Source organism: Parasteatoda tepidariorum, chromosome 1 (genome assembly GCF_043381705.1).
Source record: "Parasteatoda tepidariorum isolate YZ-2023 chromosome 1, CAS_Ptep_4.0, whole genome shotgun sequence".
In the NCBI taxonomy this organism is placed as follows: domain Eukaryota; kingdom Metazoa; phylum Arthropoda; class Arachnida; order Araneae; family Theridiidae; genus Parasteatoda; species Parasteatoda tepidariorum.
Window position 1 is genome coordinate 54452877 of NC_092204.1, and position 16997 is coordinate 54469873.

The 16997-nt window shown below is 28.8% G+C and overlaps 1 protein-coding gene across 3 annotated transcripts; it reads right to left on the reverse strand.

The window, feature by feature from the left end:
* Positions 1-368: 368 nt before the first annotated feature.
* Positions 369-12545, reverse strand: LOC107438006 (BTB/POZ domain-containing protein 9). Of its 3 annotated transcripts, none has more exons than XM_016050160.4 (4): positions 12386-12545; positions 4651-4897; positions 2288-2591; positions 369-862 (listed from the first exon to the last, which is right to left on the reverse strand). In XM_016050160.4, the coding sequence occupies exons 1-4, from the start codon at positions 12408-12410 to the stop codon at positions 596-598; spliced, it is 843 nt and encodes a 280-aa protein (XP_015905646.1). In that variant the 5' UTR covers positions 12411-12545; the 3' UTR covers positions 369-595. The 3 variants fall into 3 exon arrangements, with proteins under 3 accessions (XP_015905646.1, XP_015905648.1, XP_015905647.1); XM_016050162.4 differs by lacking the exon at positions 12386-12545 and adding an exon at positions 10057-10195; XM_016050161.3 differs by lacking the exon at positions 12386-12545 and adding an exon at positions 8298-8480.
* Positions 12546-16997: the final 4452 nt, after the last annotated feature.

The following is a 16997-nucleotide window of genomic DNA, read 5'->3' on the forward strand; positions in this document are numbered from 1 at the left end:
GGCCCTGGATACAGTGTAATTAGGTAAACGGAAATGACGTAAGGGAATGTTCTAGAACATTCCAAAATAATAACTCAAATCTTAATTTATTTGTGTTTATTAAAATGCCTTTGAAGTCTTGTTAGAAATCAGGAGAATTTAGAGAATCGAACTCAGGACCCTGGACTTGCCAAATGTGCGCCTTTAGCAGTCGGCCAAGACAACAAGTTTCATCGCTAATATATACAGGTATAGGACAAAATAATAGGAACACCTGTGCATAGTGATACTATGTACAGGTGTTCCTATTATTTTGTCCCATACCTGTATATATATAATAACAGCAAAATAATTTAAAATTATTGCCTCAAATAAAGAAATTTAAAGTATTTTAATTTTTTATTAAATTCTTTTATTAATCCTGATAATAACTGGTACAAGCAAACTGTAACATAGCATGATATATTTTTATCATAAAATAAGAACAAACATGAAATTAATTACATAAAGAGAAAAAAATATTCCACAGGCAAGATATCTATTATAATAAAGATTACACTACATCTAATATTTATCAAAACTAACAAAAATGAGGTGAATCGTCAGAAAAATTTTCTTAATCATTTAAATCACACCATTCAGGCAAAGGGTAGTCTGGCCTAAAAACGTGAACGTTGAACTTTTGATATTCCTTTGAAGTTAAGAGCTCGGGATATTGAATCGTTAATTCAGCTAAATCCTCCGCCTTTAACTTATGTATTTTCAATTTTCCAAGGACCCTTATATTCATCAGAAGGTCTCTTACAAGCTTATAATCTTCCATTTCAGGAAACTGATTGCAGCCCCAACGTAGGATGTTGCTCTGAAGTGTCAGAATAGGAACCTAAAAATCGATTAAAATATAAACTCTTAAGAATATCAAATTAATGTTCATAATATCTGAAATTTTTCTAAATAACATTAAATGAGATAAAATAATTTGAAAATTACAACAATATTTAAGCGCTTTACCCGTTTTTCGTTAAAACTAAGACAAAGACATAGGATTACAAAAGAGTTTATATTTTACTTTATGATTAGAAAATAACAAATTACTGGTAATTAAGACTAAAGATAATTATAATTTACGATTATAACTGCAAGGTAATAGTGACTACAAGTAATTATGACCCGTGTTTTTTAACATTTTTTGAAGTAACCTATATTTCCATACCTTTTGGATACTCCAGTAAAGCAGTAGAGTACTCGTTTCGGATTCTTAAATGCTAAAATTTTACAGCAAAACATCTATGTCAATATGAAACTATGTTTAATGCTAGAATAGAATTAATGTATATGTCACGGCGAAAGACCGAAGTCGGTGGTTGTTGACTTTCACCGGTGAATGTCGACAAACACCAAATACGTCGGTGAAAGATCGAATATTTCATTACATTCGGACCCTCACCGGTGTATGTCGACAATCACAGATATGCTTTGGTGAATGTCCGAAATATTTATTACATTCGATTTGATACGAATTTATTCGTGGATATAATTACATTTATTCGATATTTTAACTCTACACTGATGTTTTTTTTAAGGTTAAGTGCCACTGTCCGGTACACATTTGCCCGGTATACCCTACAACACTGATGTTTTTTTAAGGTTAAGTGCCACTGCCCGGTATACATTTGCCCGGTATATCCCTAACTGATGTTTTTTTAAGATCAAGTGCCATTGGCCGGTATATATTTGCCCGATACTCCAAACACTGATGTTTCTTCTAATCTATCGTCAGTAAGTATTAAAATATAGAATAAATATATCAAACAAATATAATAATATTAACGAATAAATTAATATAAAATTGGATATAACGAATATTTCGGACATTCACCAAAGCGACTATGTGATTGTTGGCATTTACCGGTGAGAGTCAGAAATAAGGGTATTTAGCAAATATTTCGGATATACACGAAGCGACTACGTGAATGTTGACATTCACCGGTGAATGTCGACATTCTCCAGATTTCGGTGTTTCACCGTAACATATACAACTTGAGATTCAAAACGACGAGTAATAACTATTATTATAATCATGATATATTTATCTGTTATCAAAATAACTTGTAATAGTAGTTCATGATTATTTGCATTCGAAGATAACGACAAAAGTAAATTAAAATTATTTACGTAATCACGAATCGAAGTTCTGAATTTCTAAATTTCAGAAACCTAGCACAAATGCTTTTGGAGTATAAGATACTCGATATAGCGTTTCAACTGTGAGTTAGCACATAAGAAAAGTTTAATGAATACAACTTACATCGGCAAGACAATTGTGCCTAAAAATATCTTGAAGTGTATTAGGCGTAGCCTTCAGAAAATCAGCAGAATTTAACACATCAACATTGTTCAGACTGATGAACTGAAGACACCGTTCTCTCAACAAATCAATATCAGGCACTTGATTGAGCATAGAGGAAACATTTTCCACAGATATTTCCATAGATCCAATAACTTCCTCACACTTTTCAACTAGTTGTGACTGCTCAAAAGCCTTAGCCACTCGATAAGCTTCCAGTATTTCATTTTGTTTTGTAGTTCCCAATTCATCAGTGTAAATAAATCTATAAAACATAATCATTATTTAACAAATGTTTTATTAGAATATTGTAAAAAGTATTCTATGAGAAATATTTAAAACTTAATAATTTAATTAAATGAATATTTAATATTTTTTTAATTTTATTTTATCAACGGTGTTAAACAGCTCGGAATTTCGACTATTAACAATGCTTAAATGTGCTTCATTTGCATGATGAAAAAAAGAAAAACCCACGAATAATTCCCATGCTTAGCCCGACTTCGTAAGGTTCGTGATCCATCTACCACTAAGAATAGTTTACGTTCGCACTGAAGCTGACGAAAAGCAACATGCTAATTTACTAGCCATTTCTGAGGTCCCGCAGTGGACTGATCGTTAAGACACGGTTCCCAGCAGATCACCGAAGTCAAGCATCACCGGCTGCGGTCAGTGTGCGGGTGGGTGACCCACTTGGATCAGTCTGCGTAGGGACCGAGGGTGTGCGGTATTGGTCCTCGTTAAACTGTGCTACCGTAAAGTGCTCGACTTCGCGTGCAGGTCGTTGGGCTACCGAAGCGGGGGTGCCATCCCCTCCGCAGAGGATCAAAATTGAGATGGCATGTCTTCGGATCATCCTCCGGGATGTTTCCCAGACCGTCGCCAATAGCCCATTGTGCAGCTCTAGTGCGACGTAAATTAACAACAAACAACAAACAAACATTTCTGAGAATCGAACCTGGAGTCATCACTGAGGGTGGGAGTCGCGTCAATTCATCGTGTACAATTTCTGGAGGTATCGATGAAACACATCTCATAACTTTTTGGACATGGGTTCAACGCCCTACCAACCAAGCTATCCCGGCTTCAAATTCGAGATCTATAACAGTGGTTTCCAACTAGCGGACCGGGCATCCGGTCCGCGAAGACTTTTTTGTGGCCCGCAAACTAAAATATATTAGTTGTCATTTTTTTGCTGACAATTTTCGTAAAAAATATATATGGGTTTAAAATACTTTTCTAGTTAATAAAAACCTAATTTCTTTGTTTCTGTGAAATTTATCATACCAACGGTGCAAATAAAAATTATTTCTCAGGTTTTGCATCCAAGAAAATATTTATTCAAATACATAAATAATCATGTATGTTGCTTTTCTTTATTTCATTTTTTTGTATTTTGCGAATATAATTTAGCATGTGTGTATCAGAAATTTTCTCGAAGAAATTCTTCGATTTAACTTTTTGAAACCACTCATTTTGGACGAAAATATTTACACACACATTTGTAAATTTAATATGTAAATATTTATTCTCTGGTGGTTGCAGCAGACAAACCTGAATTTTGTCATTGAACATTTTGTGTGCTACTATGTAAGTTTAAATACCAACCTTTTCAAAGTCTTATATCTTAACAATTAGATATCTGTTGCACATTAATTGCTTAATACATGGGTGCACATGAAAGTTATTGTAGCCCGATTTTTTTAGTATGCAATCAAATATTTTTAAAAATCTACTTCTTATTTTAATTTGTAATTCAATACTTTTGTTTTGTACAACTTGGCAAAAATCGGACAGTAATATTTAATGTTCCTTTAAACATAAAAGAGTCCTACATAAAATTTTGATAAAGTTGCGGCCACTTGATTTGTGTTTTTAATTGTGGCCCCTGGCCTCATGTAAGTTGGAAACCCCTGATCTATAATTTCCAGGCTTCCTAGATCAGACCGAGGGTTTTCAAAAAATTATAACAGTCAACTGTTTAAGGATTAAAATGTTTTAAAAACAATTCCTACGGGGGAAATTCACGAGATAGGACATTAGTGCCATCACAGAATCCTTAGTTAATAAAGTTTTCTATATGCAAGTCTCCTTTTCGCAGTTTTTTTTTTTGTTACCTGTGCCAATTTCATTCTCCAAAAATAATGGCTTATGATGAACATTTCAAAAATATTATAATGTGATATTGATTGCTTAAAAGATTTCGCAAGGACATCTATCGGAAAACAGTAACTCTGTGAAGATAAATGTATGTCCTATCAAACAAACTTGCTAATAAAATGTCTTTTAATGTCCGTCAGTTTTTAGGACACAATTTAGCTTACCTCCATAAAATTTGAAATCCAATTATAGAACTTGAATCATGGAATTCACTAGGAGAGTCAGGTTTGAGAAGCATATTTTTAAATTTGGGACTCATAGCTGCTAGGATAAGACGATGACCCTTGAATTTATGACCTCTAACATTAAATATAACATCGTAAAATTCTTCATTTGCACATATGTGGCGAATACCGTCAGCAAGTGAAATAACTTTCGTCTGCCATGGCTCTTGTTCTTCTTCCGGTGAAGCTTTCAAAGAAAATCATCTTTATTAGTTTTCATTTAGGAATACTTAATTGAAATATTTTCATAATACTAGTCAACAGAAAAAAATAACGCACGCACTCACAAAACAGTGCTGTCGCGGTTTTGTTAAGTTAAAAAAGTATTTTCGTTTTTATTTTTATTTTTTAAATCCAATAGATTAGTTTTCGCAGTAAATTTCACACTCAAGTAGTATAATCATAATGAATTTGGAAAGCTTTTATTCGATAAAAAGTTCGATTGATTTTACGCAGTACTTTCTGTTTGACTCTTAGAATGAAATGAAAAGCATTTTCAAGACTGATTGAAAATGAAAAGCAGCATTTTTGGCATATTTTACTTTTTACTAACGAAAAGGTACAAATGCTGTACGAGATTTAGACGGTAATACCTTTACTTAAAATGAGGTCAAAAATCACCTGGATCAGTTTTTTTGCCATAGGATTTCGCAGAGGGATAGTTCCAGGTTTCTGATTTACTTAGGATTTCGCAGTGGGAAAGTACTAGGTTTCTGGTTTACTCAGGATTTCGCAGAGGGATAGTTCCAGGTTTCTGGTTTACTCAGGATTTCACAGTGGGAAAGTACCAGGTTTCTGGTTCATCTAGGATTTTGCAGTGGGAAAGTACCAAGTTTCTAGTTTACTCAGGATTTCACAGTGGGAAAGTATCTTGCAATAATTTATTTGTATTTTGAAAATAATTTTTCCGCATTTTGAATTTCTTGCTTTACTCTAGGTTTCCCTGAACTCCCTTTTCTCTTTATTTAGAAGTTCCATTGGAGGCGAAACAGAATTTGCCATGAAAAGTTTCTCCTGCTGCATAGCTTCCTCTTAAGCCTCTTACAGTTAATTTTCCAAACTTTCTCGCGAAGAGCTACTAAACTTCAACGGAAATAATTATCCTAGCCTCCACATTTATACTTGGGAGACTACAAAAGTGAATAGTTCTAGAAAGGAGGGAAATTTTGGAAGTATTTCTACCATCAAATTAATACAAAAACTAATGCAATTTTCCAGATTTTTTTTCTTTATTTTTTGCAATTTTAAGAACTTTTTTTCTAGATATTCAAGCTTTTAATCACATAATTTATCAACAAAATTTTAACAACGAACAATAAAAATATTTACAGTCAAAATTTTTGTTAAAAGGAGTTGACAGGTAGAGTTCAGAAAGTTGCCAAACCGTGTAACTTCCTAACTATCAAGTGAAAGCTTTAGAAACTCTGCCTACTAATCTGTTTTTAATGAAAATTAATACAAAATATTTCTGTCATTTAAATGTGATTAGGGAGATGAGCTTAAATAATTTTTGTTTTACATTTTTTACTTAAAAAATTTAGCTTCTAATATAATCATTTTCCTCCTTCTCTTGCAGTAGCATAGCAAGCTGAAAGGGGGGGGGGAAGGGGGACAACCCCCCACGAGCAGCCTCACAGAGGGACGCCAAATTCACAACAAAAAAAATATTAATAATAATGAATTCCAGGATAAATGATTTTCTCAGGATAAAATGTTAATGAATTAAAATATTTTCGCAACAAGATTGCCAGATTATAAGAAATGAAAACAGAAGCCCAAAGGGAGTTAAAAATGCAAGTATAGGGATTTCTTTTATGGCTCATTCTCACTGCTGTACTGAAGCTCGTTCGATTTGTTAGGGACCAAGGATTGGCCCGAAAATGGATGCGAGCAAGGTAATAATATTATAATGGATAATTGTAAGAAGTTTATAATTAAAAATTAGTATATATAATGCAAAGTCGTATTGTATTAACTGCAAACTCTTACTCAATGAAAATTTTTAAAAAAAAGTAACCAAATGCGGTAGTTTTTTTGTTCTTTTTTTTTTAAAGCAAAAGCTCAAATAATATTCTGTGAGTGCCAAATTCAAAGATCTAAAATAACAAAAAATAATTAAATATTTTTTCTTCACTGTGAATAATTCTCTAAATATTTTCACCTTCGTCGTCATTACACAATAATTATGCAAAGGATATTAACACAAATTGATTGAATTGAGGGCTTGAAATAGGCTTATAATAAATACATATAAGCTGTGCAAACTCAACTTCAAATATAACTTTTAAATATTAAATATTTCAGTGGTAAATAAAAGTTACCTAGTGGAATTTATTATAAAAAAGGTACTTTACTTTTAAAAATATATTTTTGGTTTTTTATTTTCATCCTTAATTTTTAAAAGAATTTACCAACATAATCATAACAAAAAAATTTTTCATATTAATTTATTGAGTTAAAAGCTGAAAGTTTAAATAAAGGAACAAAATTTTAAAACATAATTAAAATTTTTAAAGTATAATTAAAATAAGACTGAAGATCAGAAAGGATACATAAAATCAAATTGTTTCAAAAATCATTAGATAAGATAAAAAGCAATAAATTGTTTGAAAGGTTTAGGGTAACATAGTGTTATGACTTATATTTCATAGAGATTAAATTTTTTCAAACTGTTTCTTAATATTGTTTCTATATCGATAGTTAAATAGTTTCATTAGATAACAACATATTAGCTATAAGCACCTTCATGTATTTTTTCGCAAGGAAATTACACTTAAAAAACTTTCTCCAGAAAATTTTGAAAATATTGCTCAAGCACTTCATTATATATTTATTTATAAACATATATTTTTATAAAAAGTAGGAAAGGCAGTTTGAAATTCGTATTTTAGATTATTCTTCACTATTAAGCTCGATAATAAAAACTGAAAATGAAAATTAATTGTTATATATTTTCAAGGTTTCAATTCCGAAAAAAAAAAAAAGACTTAAAAATGACATTGACGTGAGGTGCACAAATTCCAATTTTTATAAAAATAGAAAATTTCTATTTTGTATAATTTGGAAGAGCATTTAAAATTGTTAACAATGATTTTCCCGAAATTAGAGTTTAGAAGAAATTACAGAAACTAGTACAGATTTGCGTTGTAACAATTAGCACGTTATGAATATCCACATAAAAAAAAGGAGAGTAGTAGACTATATTTTACTACGTCTGAAGTACTTAAATACACCTAAAGTGCTAATATTGAAACAGGGAACAAAATATGTATGCAAAAGCTACATAAAATACGTAATTGAGTAATCCACTACATCTATGTTTAGTTTTTCGACTGACAATTGATATATTACTAATAAAATCAATGTTGACATAAAAGATATTTTGCTTATCTAATACAATTTAATATAATAAACTTTTATTTAATAAAATAAATTGTAATTTTATGTAACTTAATGTTTAAGTTTATTTAAGGCAAAAGTTTATACACATCAGGGTGTAAAAAAATAACATTTATTGAGAGCAGTTTTACTCAATCAATCTTCCCTTTAATGAATAAATTAAGGTTTAAACTAAAATCAAGCCTTACCGTTGCTGGCAGACAATAGTACCATCTTATATTTCGATAATAAACCACTTATTTCTAACGATTCGGTATGTTATTAAACTTGTAATAAATATCTTCAGCTTAAAGTGAAAGTGAAATTATGTACCCTGAATAGTACGTATAGAGAGAAGGAAGGCGGGTTGACACGATCAAAGTACTTTGATCAAAGTAGGCGCGCGCAATCAAAGTAAGTCATAAAAGTAAATAAAACAAANAGTACTACTTCATTAATATATTCTACTTAAGGCTGTGATTATTGATAATAAATATTTTATTCGTAGAATCAAGAAATAAGTAAATACATCAAAAAAACAAAATATCTCTTTTTTTAATAGCTGAAATGTTGATAAGAATATAACTTGCAAATTATAATTTTTCATAATTCATTTCATGCCATTTTCATATTTAAATGTAAAATAATTTGCTATTTTATTATCAATAAATATATTTCAGTTATACCCAATTAATTTTATACACATTTATTAAAATAAAAGTAATTTTAAAACTTATTTGTAAATAAAGAATAAAGACTCATTCTGCCATGAATAATTTATTTTTCTGATTTAAATTAGATTACTTTTCATTCGCCAAGTTGGTTCCATGTCTTTGCAATTTATTAATGTTTTTAGTTTTATTAAAAAATAACAACTGACTTTATTCATTAAGTAATTAGTTTGCAATAATTAAATAACAATATTAGCCTTTTTATTATTAGTGGTATTATGAATTTTTGTTGCAGTTTATCCTTTTCCGTTTTCAATTCATTTGTCTATTTAAAAATGCTCAACAAATAAAATTGTTTTTGTGAAATTTTCCTTCCTAATATAAATTTTGAATAAAATATGATTTGATAAATGTTCTATATTAGTGTCTCGATAATTTGAAAACTGAAGCAAAATTTTTGAAACACTGATTTTTAAACATTTATAATATCATACGGAGACTGAGTCCCCTTATGTTTTGTTGAAAATGTTGCTCAAGCACTTCATTATATATTTATTTATAAACATATATTTTTATAAAAAGTGTGAAAAGCTGTTTAAAATTCGTATTTTAGATTATTCTTCTCTATTAAGCTCGATAATAAGGGCTGAAAATGAAAAATAATTGTTATATATATTTTCAAAGTTTCAATTCAGAAAAAAAAAAACTTAAAATTGTTAACATTAACAAATTCCAATTTTTATAAAAATAGAAAATTTCCATTTTGTATAATTTGGAAGAGCATTTAAAATTGTTAACAATGATTTTCCCGAAATTAGAATTCAGAAGAAATTACAGAAACTAGTACACATTTGCGTTGTAACAATTAGCACGTTATGAATATTCACATTAAAAAAAGGAGAGTAGTAGACTGTATTTTTCTACGTCTGAAGTACTTTAATACACCTAAAATGCTAATACTGAAACAGGAAACAAAATATGTTTGCAAAAGCTACATAAAATACGTTATTAGGTAATCCACTACATCTATGTCTAGTTTTTCGACTGACAATTGATATATTATTAATAAAATCAATGTTGACATAAAAGATATTTTGCTTATCTAATACAATTTAATTTAATATAATAAACTTTTATTTAATAAAATAAATTGTAATTTTATGTAACTTAATGTTTAGGTTTATTTAAGGTAAAAGTTTATACATATCAGGGTGTAAAAAATAACATTAATTGAGAGCAGTTTTACTCCATCAATTTAATGAAATAAATTAAGGTTAAAACTAAAATCAAGCCTTACCGTTGCTGGCAGACAATAGTACCATCTTATATTTCGATAATAAACCACTTATTTGTAACAATTCGGTATGTTATTAAACTTGTAATAAATATCTTCAGCTTAAAGTGAAAGTGAAACTGAAATTATGTACTTCTGAATAGTATCTATAGATGGAAGGAATCTTTTGATAATATCGCCAAATAATCGCCCATTTGGCATCTTCGTTTATTTTTGCGTAACGAAAGCAAAATAATTTTTTCGAATATTTTAAAATAAGGGATAACCAGGGCCGTGAATAAGGGTAGGCGAGTTGGGTGTCCGCAGAGGATCCCTAATATTCAGAGCCGCTAAAAATTCCGAACTTATTAATAATTTTACTATCAGTTTTTCTACATTTGCTAAATCTTGGATATATTTTTACTCTTCTTTGGACATATAATTCATACGACTTATTATAATTTATATTTTCAAATGTAAAATTCATTGCAATTAATGTTCCTGTATATTAAGAGGGTAATTTTTAAAATAACAACTTGGAACTTTTTTTGCAACTTTTTTTGCAACTTTTTTGTCACGGAAATTAATTTTATTAAAAATTCCAGTTATAGCCGATTTGTAAGTAAGTGGAGGGCAATCTTTAAGAACTGTGAAATATGTCATGAAAAATAAAAAGCAGGGCTGGAATGATTTAAAACTATTTAATTAAAAAAATCATTGATTTGAATCACTTAATTTTTTACATCACAGATTTGCCTATAACGCATTATTTTCACAGTACTACTTCATCAATATATTCTACTTAAGGCTGTGATTATTGATAATAAATATTTTATTCGTAGAATCAAGAAATAAGTAAATACATCAAAAAACAAAATATCTCTTTCTTTAAGAGCTGAAATGTTGATAAGAATATAACTTGCAAATTATAATTTTTCATAATTCATTTCATGTCATTTTCATATTTAAATTTAAAATAATTTGCTGTTTTATTATCAAGAAATATATTCCAGTTATACCCAATTAATTTTATGCACATTTATTAAAATAAAAGCAATTTTAAAGTTTATTTGTAAATAAAGAATAAAGACTTGTTCAGGCATGAATAATTTATTTTTCTGATTTAAATTAGTTTACTTTTCATTTGCCAAGTTGGTTCTATGTCTTTACAATTTATTAATGTTTTTAGTTTCATTAAAAGATAACAACTGACTTTATTAATTAATTAGTTTGCTATAATTAAATAATAATATTAGCCTTTTTATTATTAGTGATATTAAGAATTTTAGTTGCAGTTTATCCTTTTCTATTTTACTCGAAGCTATAAAATTCATTTGTCTATTTAAAAATGCTCAAAAAAATTTTTTTGGGGGGAAATTTTCTTTCCTAATATAAATTTTGAATAAAGTATGATTTGATTAATGTTCTATATTAGAGTCTCGATAATTTGAAAACGGAAGCAAAATTTTTGAAATACTAATTTTTAAACATTTATTATATCATATAGAGATAGTGCATCCCCCTTATGCTTTGTTTCTGAAGATAGTAAAAATTTTGAAAATGTTGCTCAAGCACTTCATTATATATTTATTTATAAAAATAATTTTTTATAAAAAGTAGGGAAGACAGTTTAAAATTCCTTTTTTTAGATTCTTCTTCCCTGTTATGCTCGATAATAACAGCTCGAAATGAATAATATTTATTATAAACATTTTAAGGTACTCGATTAAAAAATAGGACTTAAAATTTATTACATTGAGGGGCAGAAACTTTAACTCTGCCGAAAATTAAAAAATTCTATTTTGTATAGTTTTGGAGCGTGTTTAAAATTGTTTACAACGATTTTCCCTAAATTGAAATTTAGGAGAAATATTAGAAACCAGTACTGAATTGCGTTGTAACAATTAGCACGTTACAAATATACACATAAATATTAAGGACTGTAGTATACTATATTTATAAGTCTGACATACTTAAATATACCTAAAGTGCTAATACCAAAACAAGAAACAAAATATGTATGCAATAGCTACATAAAATACGCAATTGAGTAATCCACTACTTCTATGTTTAGTTTTTAGATTGATAATTGAAATATTGCTTGTGAAATCAAGGCAGACATTAAAAATATTTTTGTTAATCTAATACAAATACAATTTAGTTCAATATAATAAACTTTTATGTAATAAAATAAATTGTAATTTTATTTAACTTAATGTTTAAGTTTATTTAAGGCAAAGGTTTCGATACATATCAGGGTGTAAAGCAATAACATTTACTGACAGGAGTTTTACTCCATCAATTTTCATTTCAATGAAATAAATTATGGTTTAAATAAAAAATCAAGGCTTACCGTTTCTAGTAGACGATAGTACCATCTTATATTTCGATAATAAACCACTTATTTGTAACAATTCGGTTTGTTATTATATTTGAAATAAATATCGTCAGCTTAAAGTGAAAGTGAAATTATGTACTTCTGAATAGTATCTAAAGAGAGAAGGAATCTTTTGATAACATCGCCAAACTATCGCTCATTTGGCAACTTCGTTTATTTTTATGTAAAATAATTTTTTCGAATATTTTAAAATGAGGGATAACCCGGGCAATGATTAAGGGCAGGCGAGTTGGGCGAAAATTCAGGGCAGCCCCGTACTGTTTAATAGTTTTATAACAAGTTTTTCTTTAAGAACAGCGAAAAATGCCAAGAAAAATAAAAAAAAACATGGTTGAAATGATTTAGAAATATTTAATTTAAAAAATCATTGATTTGATATCACATAATTTTTTACATCATAGATTTGTCTTAAAAAGTATCATTTTTACAGTACTTCATTAACTAATATATCATACTTAAAGCTGTGATCATTGATAATAAATATTTTATACATAAAATCAAGAAATAAGTTAATAAATTAGGAAACAAAATATCTCTTTTTTAAGAGCTTCAATGTAAATAAGAATATAACTTGCAAATTATAATTTTTCATAATTCATTTCATTTCATTTTCATATTTAAATGTGCTCACTTTATCATATAAAATAATTTGCTGTTTTATTATTAATAAATATATTTCAGTTATATCCATTTAATTTTATACACATTTATTCCAATAAAAATAATTTTATGACTTATTTTATTTGTTATTAAAAGATAAAGACTTGCTCGGCAAAGAATAATTTATTTTTCTGATTTAAATTAGTTTGCTTTTCATTCGCCAAGTTGGTTCTCCTCGCTTTGCATAATATTAATGTTTTTAGTTTAATTAAAAAATAACTACTGACTTTATTAATTCAGTAATTAATTTGCAATAATTAAAAAATAATATTAACCTTTTTATTATATAGGGCGGTATTAAGAATTTTAGTTGCAGTATTATTAGTAGCAGTTTATCCCTTTCTATTTTACTCACAGCTATAAAATTCATTCGTCTATATAAAAATGCTCTGCAAAAAATATTTTAGTAAAATTTTCTTTCCTAATTTTAATTTTAAATAAAATATGATTTAATAAATGTTCTGTAATAGTGATTCGATAATTTTTAAAACGAAAACAAAATTTTTGAATCACTAATTTTAAACATTTATTATATCATACAAGGCAGTGCACCCCCCCCCCCAATGTTTTGTTTCAGCAGATAGTAAAAGTGCATAATAATACAAAAATCAACACTTTTTTTTAATATAATATTTTAATGTGACATTACTGCTTAAAAAAAAAATCGCTTCGTTTTTGAAACTGATAGATACCAAGAATTAAATCTATTTCCCTCTCTTCATCGCTATATTGGTGAATATTTCCATTCATCACGCCAATCAAGTCCTGTCTCTAGCAGATCTTTTACAATGATTACTCACAACAATTTTATCAGTTTCACGTGATTGTTTTGAGGGATGATATGAAAATTGCTGTTTGCATTCTTATTTATAGCCCTAAATTTCAAATAACCTTTATTATTAGTTGGGATCGGACCAGGGATGCCCAGGTCCACAGGGGAGAAGTCTCCATAGCCATTTTGGGGGGGGGGGTTCTTTCTTTTTAAACATTTTAAACCATTTAGTAATTTAAAAACCGCAAATTAGATTTTTAAGGAATATTTTTGATTTTTAAAAAGGGTCATTCATATTTAAGAAATTTCTCTAGCATTAATTTAATTGATATAAATATATTATTTGTATGCAATCTATTATATAAATAATAGATTGCATATATCTATTATATTACATAAATGTAATTTAATTGATATATAGCTGAAAAATAGTCGGTTAAATAAAAATTTTATTTGCAATTTTGTTGTTTGCGGAAATAGCCGACCGACCTGTGTAGGGGGCGGGGAACTGTCCCTGCATCAGAAAGGTTCTGGGTTCGAATCCCGGGCAAGACTTTTCTTCTCTGTACTATCTGTTCTTACTGTGGGAGCGATGTTGGCCAGTTGGCCAACCTAATATGGTGCCCCTGTAAGAGAGGTCAACAAAATCGCCCTGTATATACCTGAACTGACGGATGTTAACACGGGTGGGCATTTGAAAGGAAAAAAAATGTATGCGGAAATAAAGGGGAAGATCAATTTTTTAAGTTTAGGGGGATGTCCTCATCAGCGTTTGGGGGTTTGGTATCCCTGAATAAGTCAGATTTCAATTTAAACTGAAATATTTAAAAGGCAGTATACATTATGAAATTAATATTTATAAAATTAATATTTTGAATGTTTATATTATTAATTTTTGTAATATTCAGGCCAAATATAAAATAAAATTGTCTTCAAAATTTTTATTATACGGGTGAAAAAGGTTTTTCCGAGATGCTGAATAGCTGTGGCATAATAAAATGTAAATTAATTTGAGTTAAAAGTAAATTTTCTATTCTTATCAGAAAGATGCATTATCCAGAAAAAGGTCGCTTATCTATTCGGTTAAATAGAAAAAAAGGTAATAAAAGCTATTTCTTTCTTTTTCTTTTTTCAGGAAAAATAACTATTTGTGACTGCCGCTTGCTTCTTTATTTATGCTATACTCAATTGTGACATTTCTCATAAGTAAATATTATAACTACTTTTTAATAAATAGAGGTAATCAAGAATAGTTTACTTTTTCCGAATCGAAATAAGAATTAAAAATTTTTAGAACCAATTTTTTTAAAAATATTTTCTGATAAGAAAAACACTTTTATTTTTTTCAACTTGTGCTAAAATCATTTTATTTGCTAAAAGCGCCATAGTTTAAGAGATTATATCGCTTTAAAATTTAAATGAATTTTTAATTCGTCTCTGTAATTAAAATTTAAAAAATAATTCCACCAAAAATTTTAGTTATTATGCGCCATTATGAGACAAAATTATAAATAACCTACAAAGTATAAGGCATTAAATAAATGACTCTTGTATAAAATGTAGATAGCGCAAGAATTCTAAGTTTCACACTTCAAATTTATGAAATTTATTTTTAAATTCTTCTATGTAGCTTTAAACTTAGTTACATTTTTTACTTAAATGTTGATAATTCGATTGCGATTTTCATAAAAAGTTGGAAATTAATTCCAAATTTATGTCACTATTTTAGAAGTATTACTCTTTTCGAAGTTATAGTTTAAAAAAATAAATTATATATTTTGCGAAGTAAATTTGATATAAATTTCCAAAATACATTTAGAACAAAACATATAGAATTTCAAAGCACATATTAATTTAAAACACTAAACTGCTACTAAACTCCAAACTAGAACTAAACAAACTACACTCGACAAACTATAGTGTAGTGTAGTTTATAAATTACACTACACTACTACAAAAGTAGTATATATAGAATTCCTAAAGTAAGGTATTGATATTTCTAATATATACCAATATATACCTTGTTATCACGGCCGGATTAGGGAGCTACTGGGACTTTAATATTAATATTTTAATCAGGCACAAAATCCTAGTTGAAATTTGATCACTCCAGCAAATCGGATAGTTATCGAAATTTCAATTTACCCTTTTTCTCTTTTTATCAAATTCTGCTATAGCAATCAAGAAACTATTGAAACCTGCAATGTGATTAGCTATAGAGCTCCGATTGAGATTTCATTTGAAAACTCTAGCTTGTACATTGATGATAAACTACTTTTTGGTGATAGTTCCTTCTTGAGCGAATCAGGAAAAATGATTTTAAAAAAATTAATCACTCCACTTCAAATCAACCAATCAAGTCTGTTTAAAAGGAAAAAAAAATTCTGTGAAAAAATAGCAATACATATTTCGCTTGTAGCCGTCAGAAAATAATTTAAACTATGCATAGTCACTTAGCATAAAGCTCCAGTTAAAATTTGATTATTCTAGCTAATTGAAATTGGTTATAATTTTGAATGACGTTGAAATTTACTTGCGGATAAAAGGCTAATAAATTATTCTTGAAGTAGTCAGTAAACAGTTCAAGCTTTTATTGTCCATAGCTAACTCGCATTTGCGTTACATGGGGATGAAAACCACGAAAACGTCTCATGGTTATAAATAACCTACAAAGTATGAGGCAGCATTAAATAAATGAATCTTGTATAAAATATAGATAGCACAATAATCCTAAGTTTCACAATTTAATTTTGTGAAATTTATTTCTAAATTCTGGTGAAAAGGGGATTCTAATCCATGATCCATCTACAACTGAGGATATTTTACGTCAGCACCGATGGTCGACGAGATGTGAAAATAGAATTCGTACCAACCAGCCATCACTGTGATGGGAACCTGGGTCACCTCATTGGGTGGCAAACGCCCACGTTATTTTATTTTGTTTTATAACTGACGTTGAACAGAGACACAATTCGAAGTTAAAAACTTTCAATGTTCAACTTCGTAGAGCAATTTTGAACCCAATCAAGAAAACAAGGGAATTCTTGGATTAACCCTTTGACGGTTATGAACGAGTTCAGCTCGCAATCGAATCGTGCCTCATAATGCGCGCAAACGAGTTCCGCTCGGGAGCAA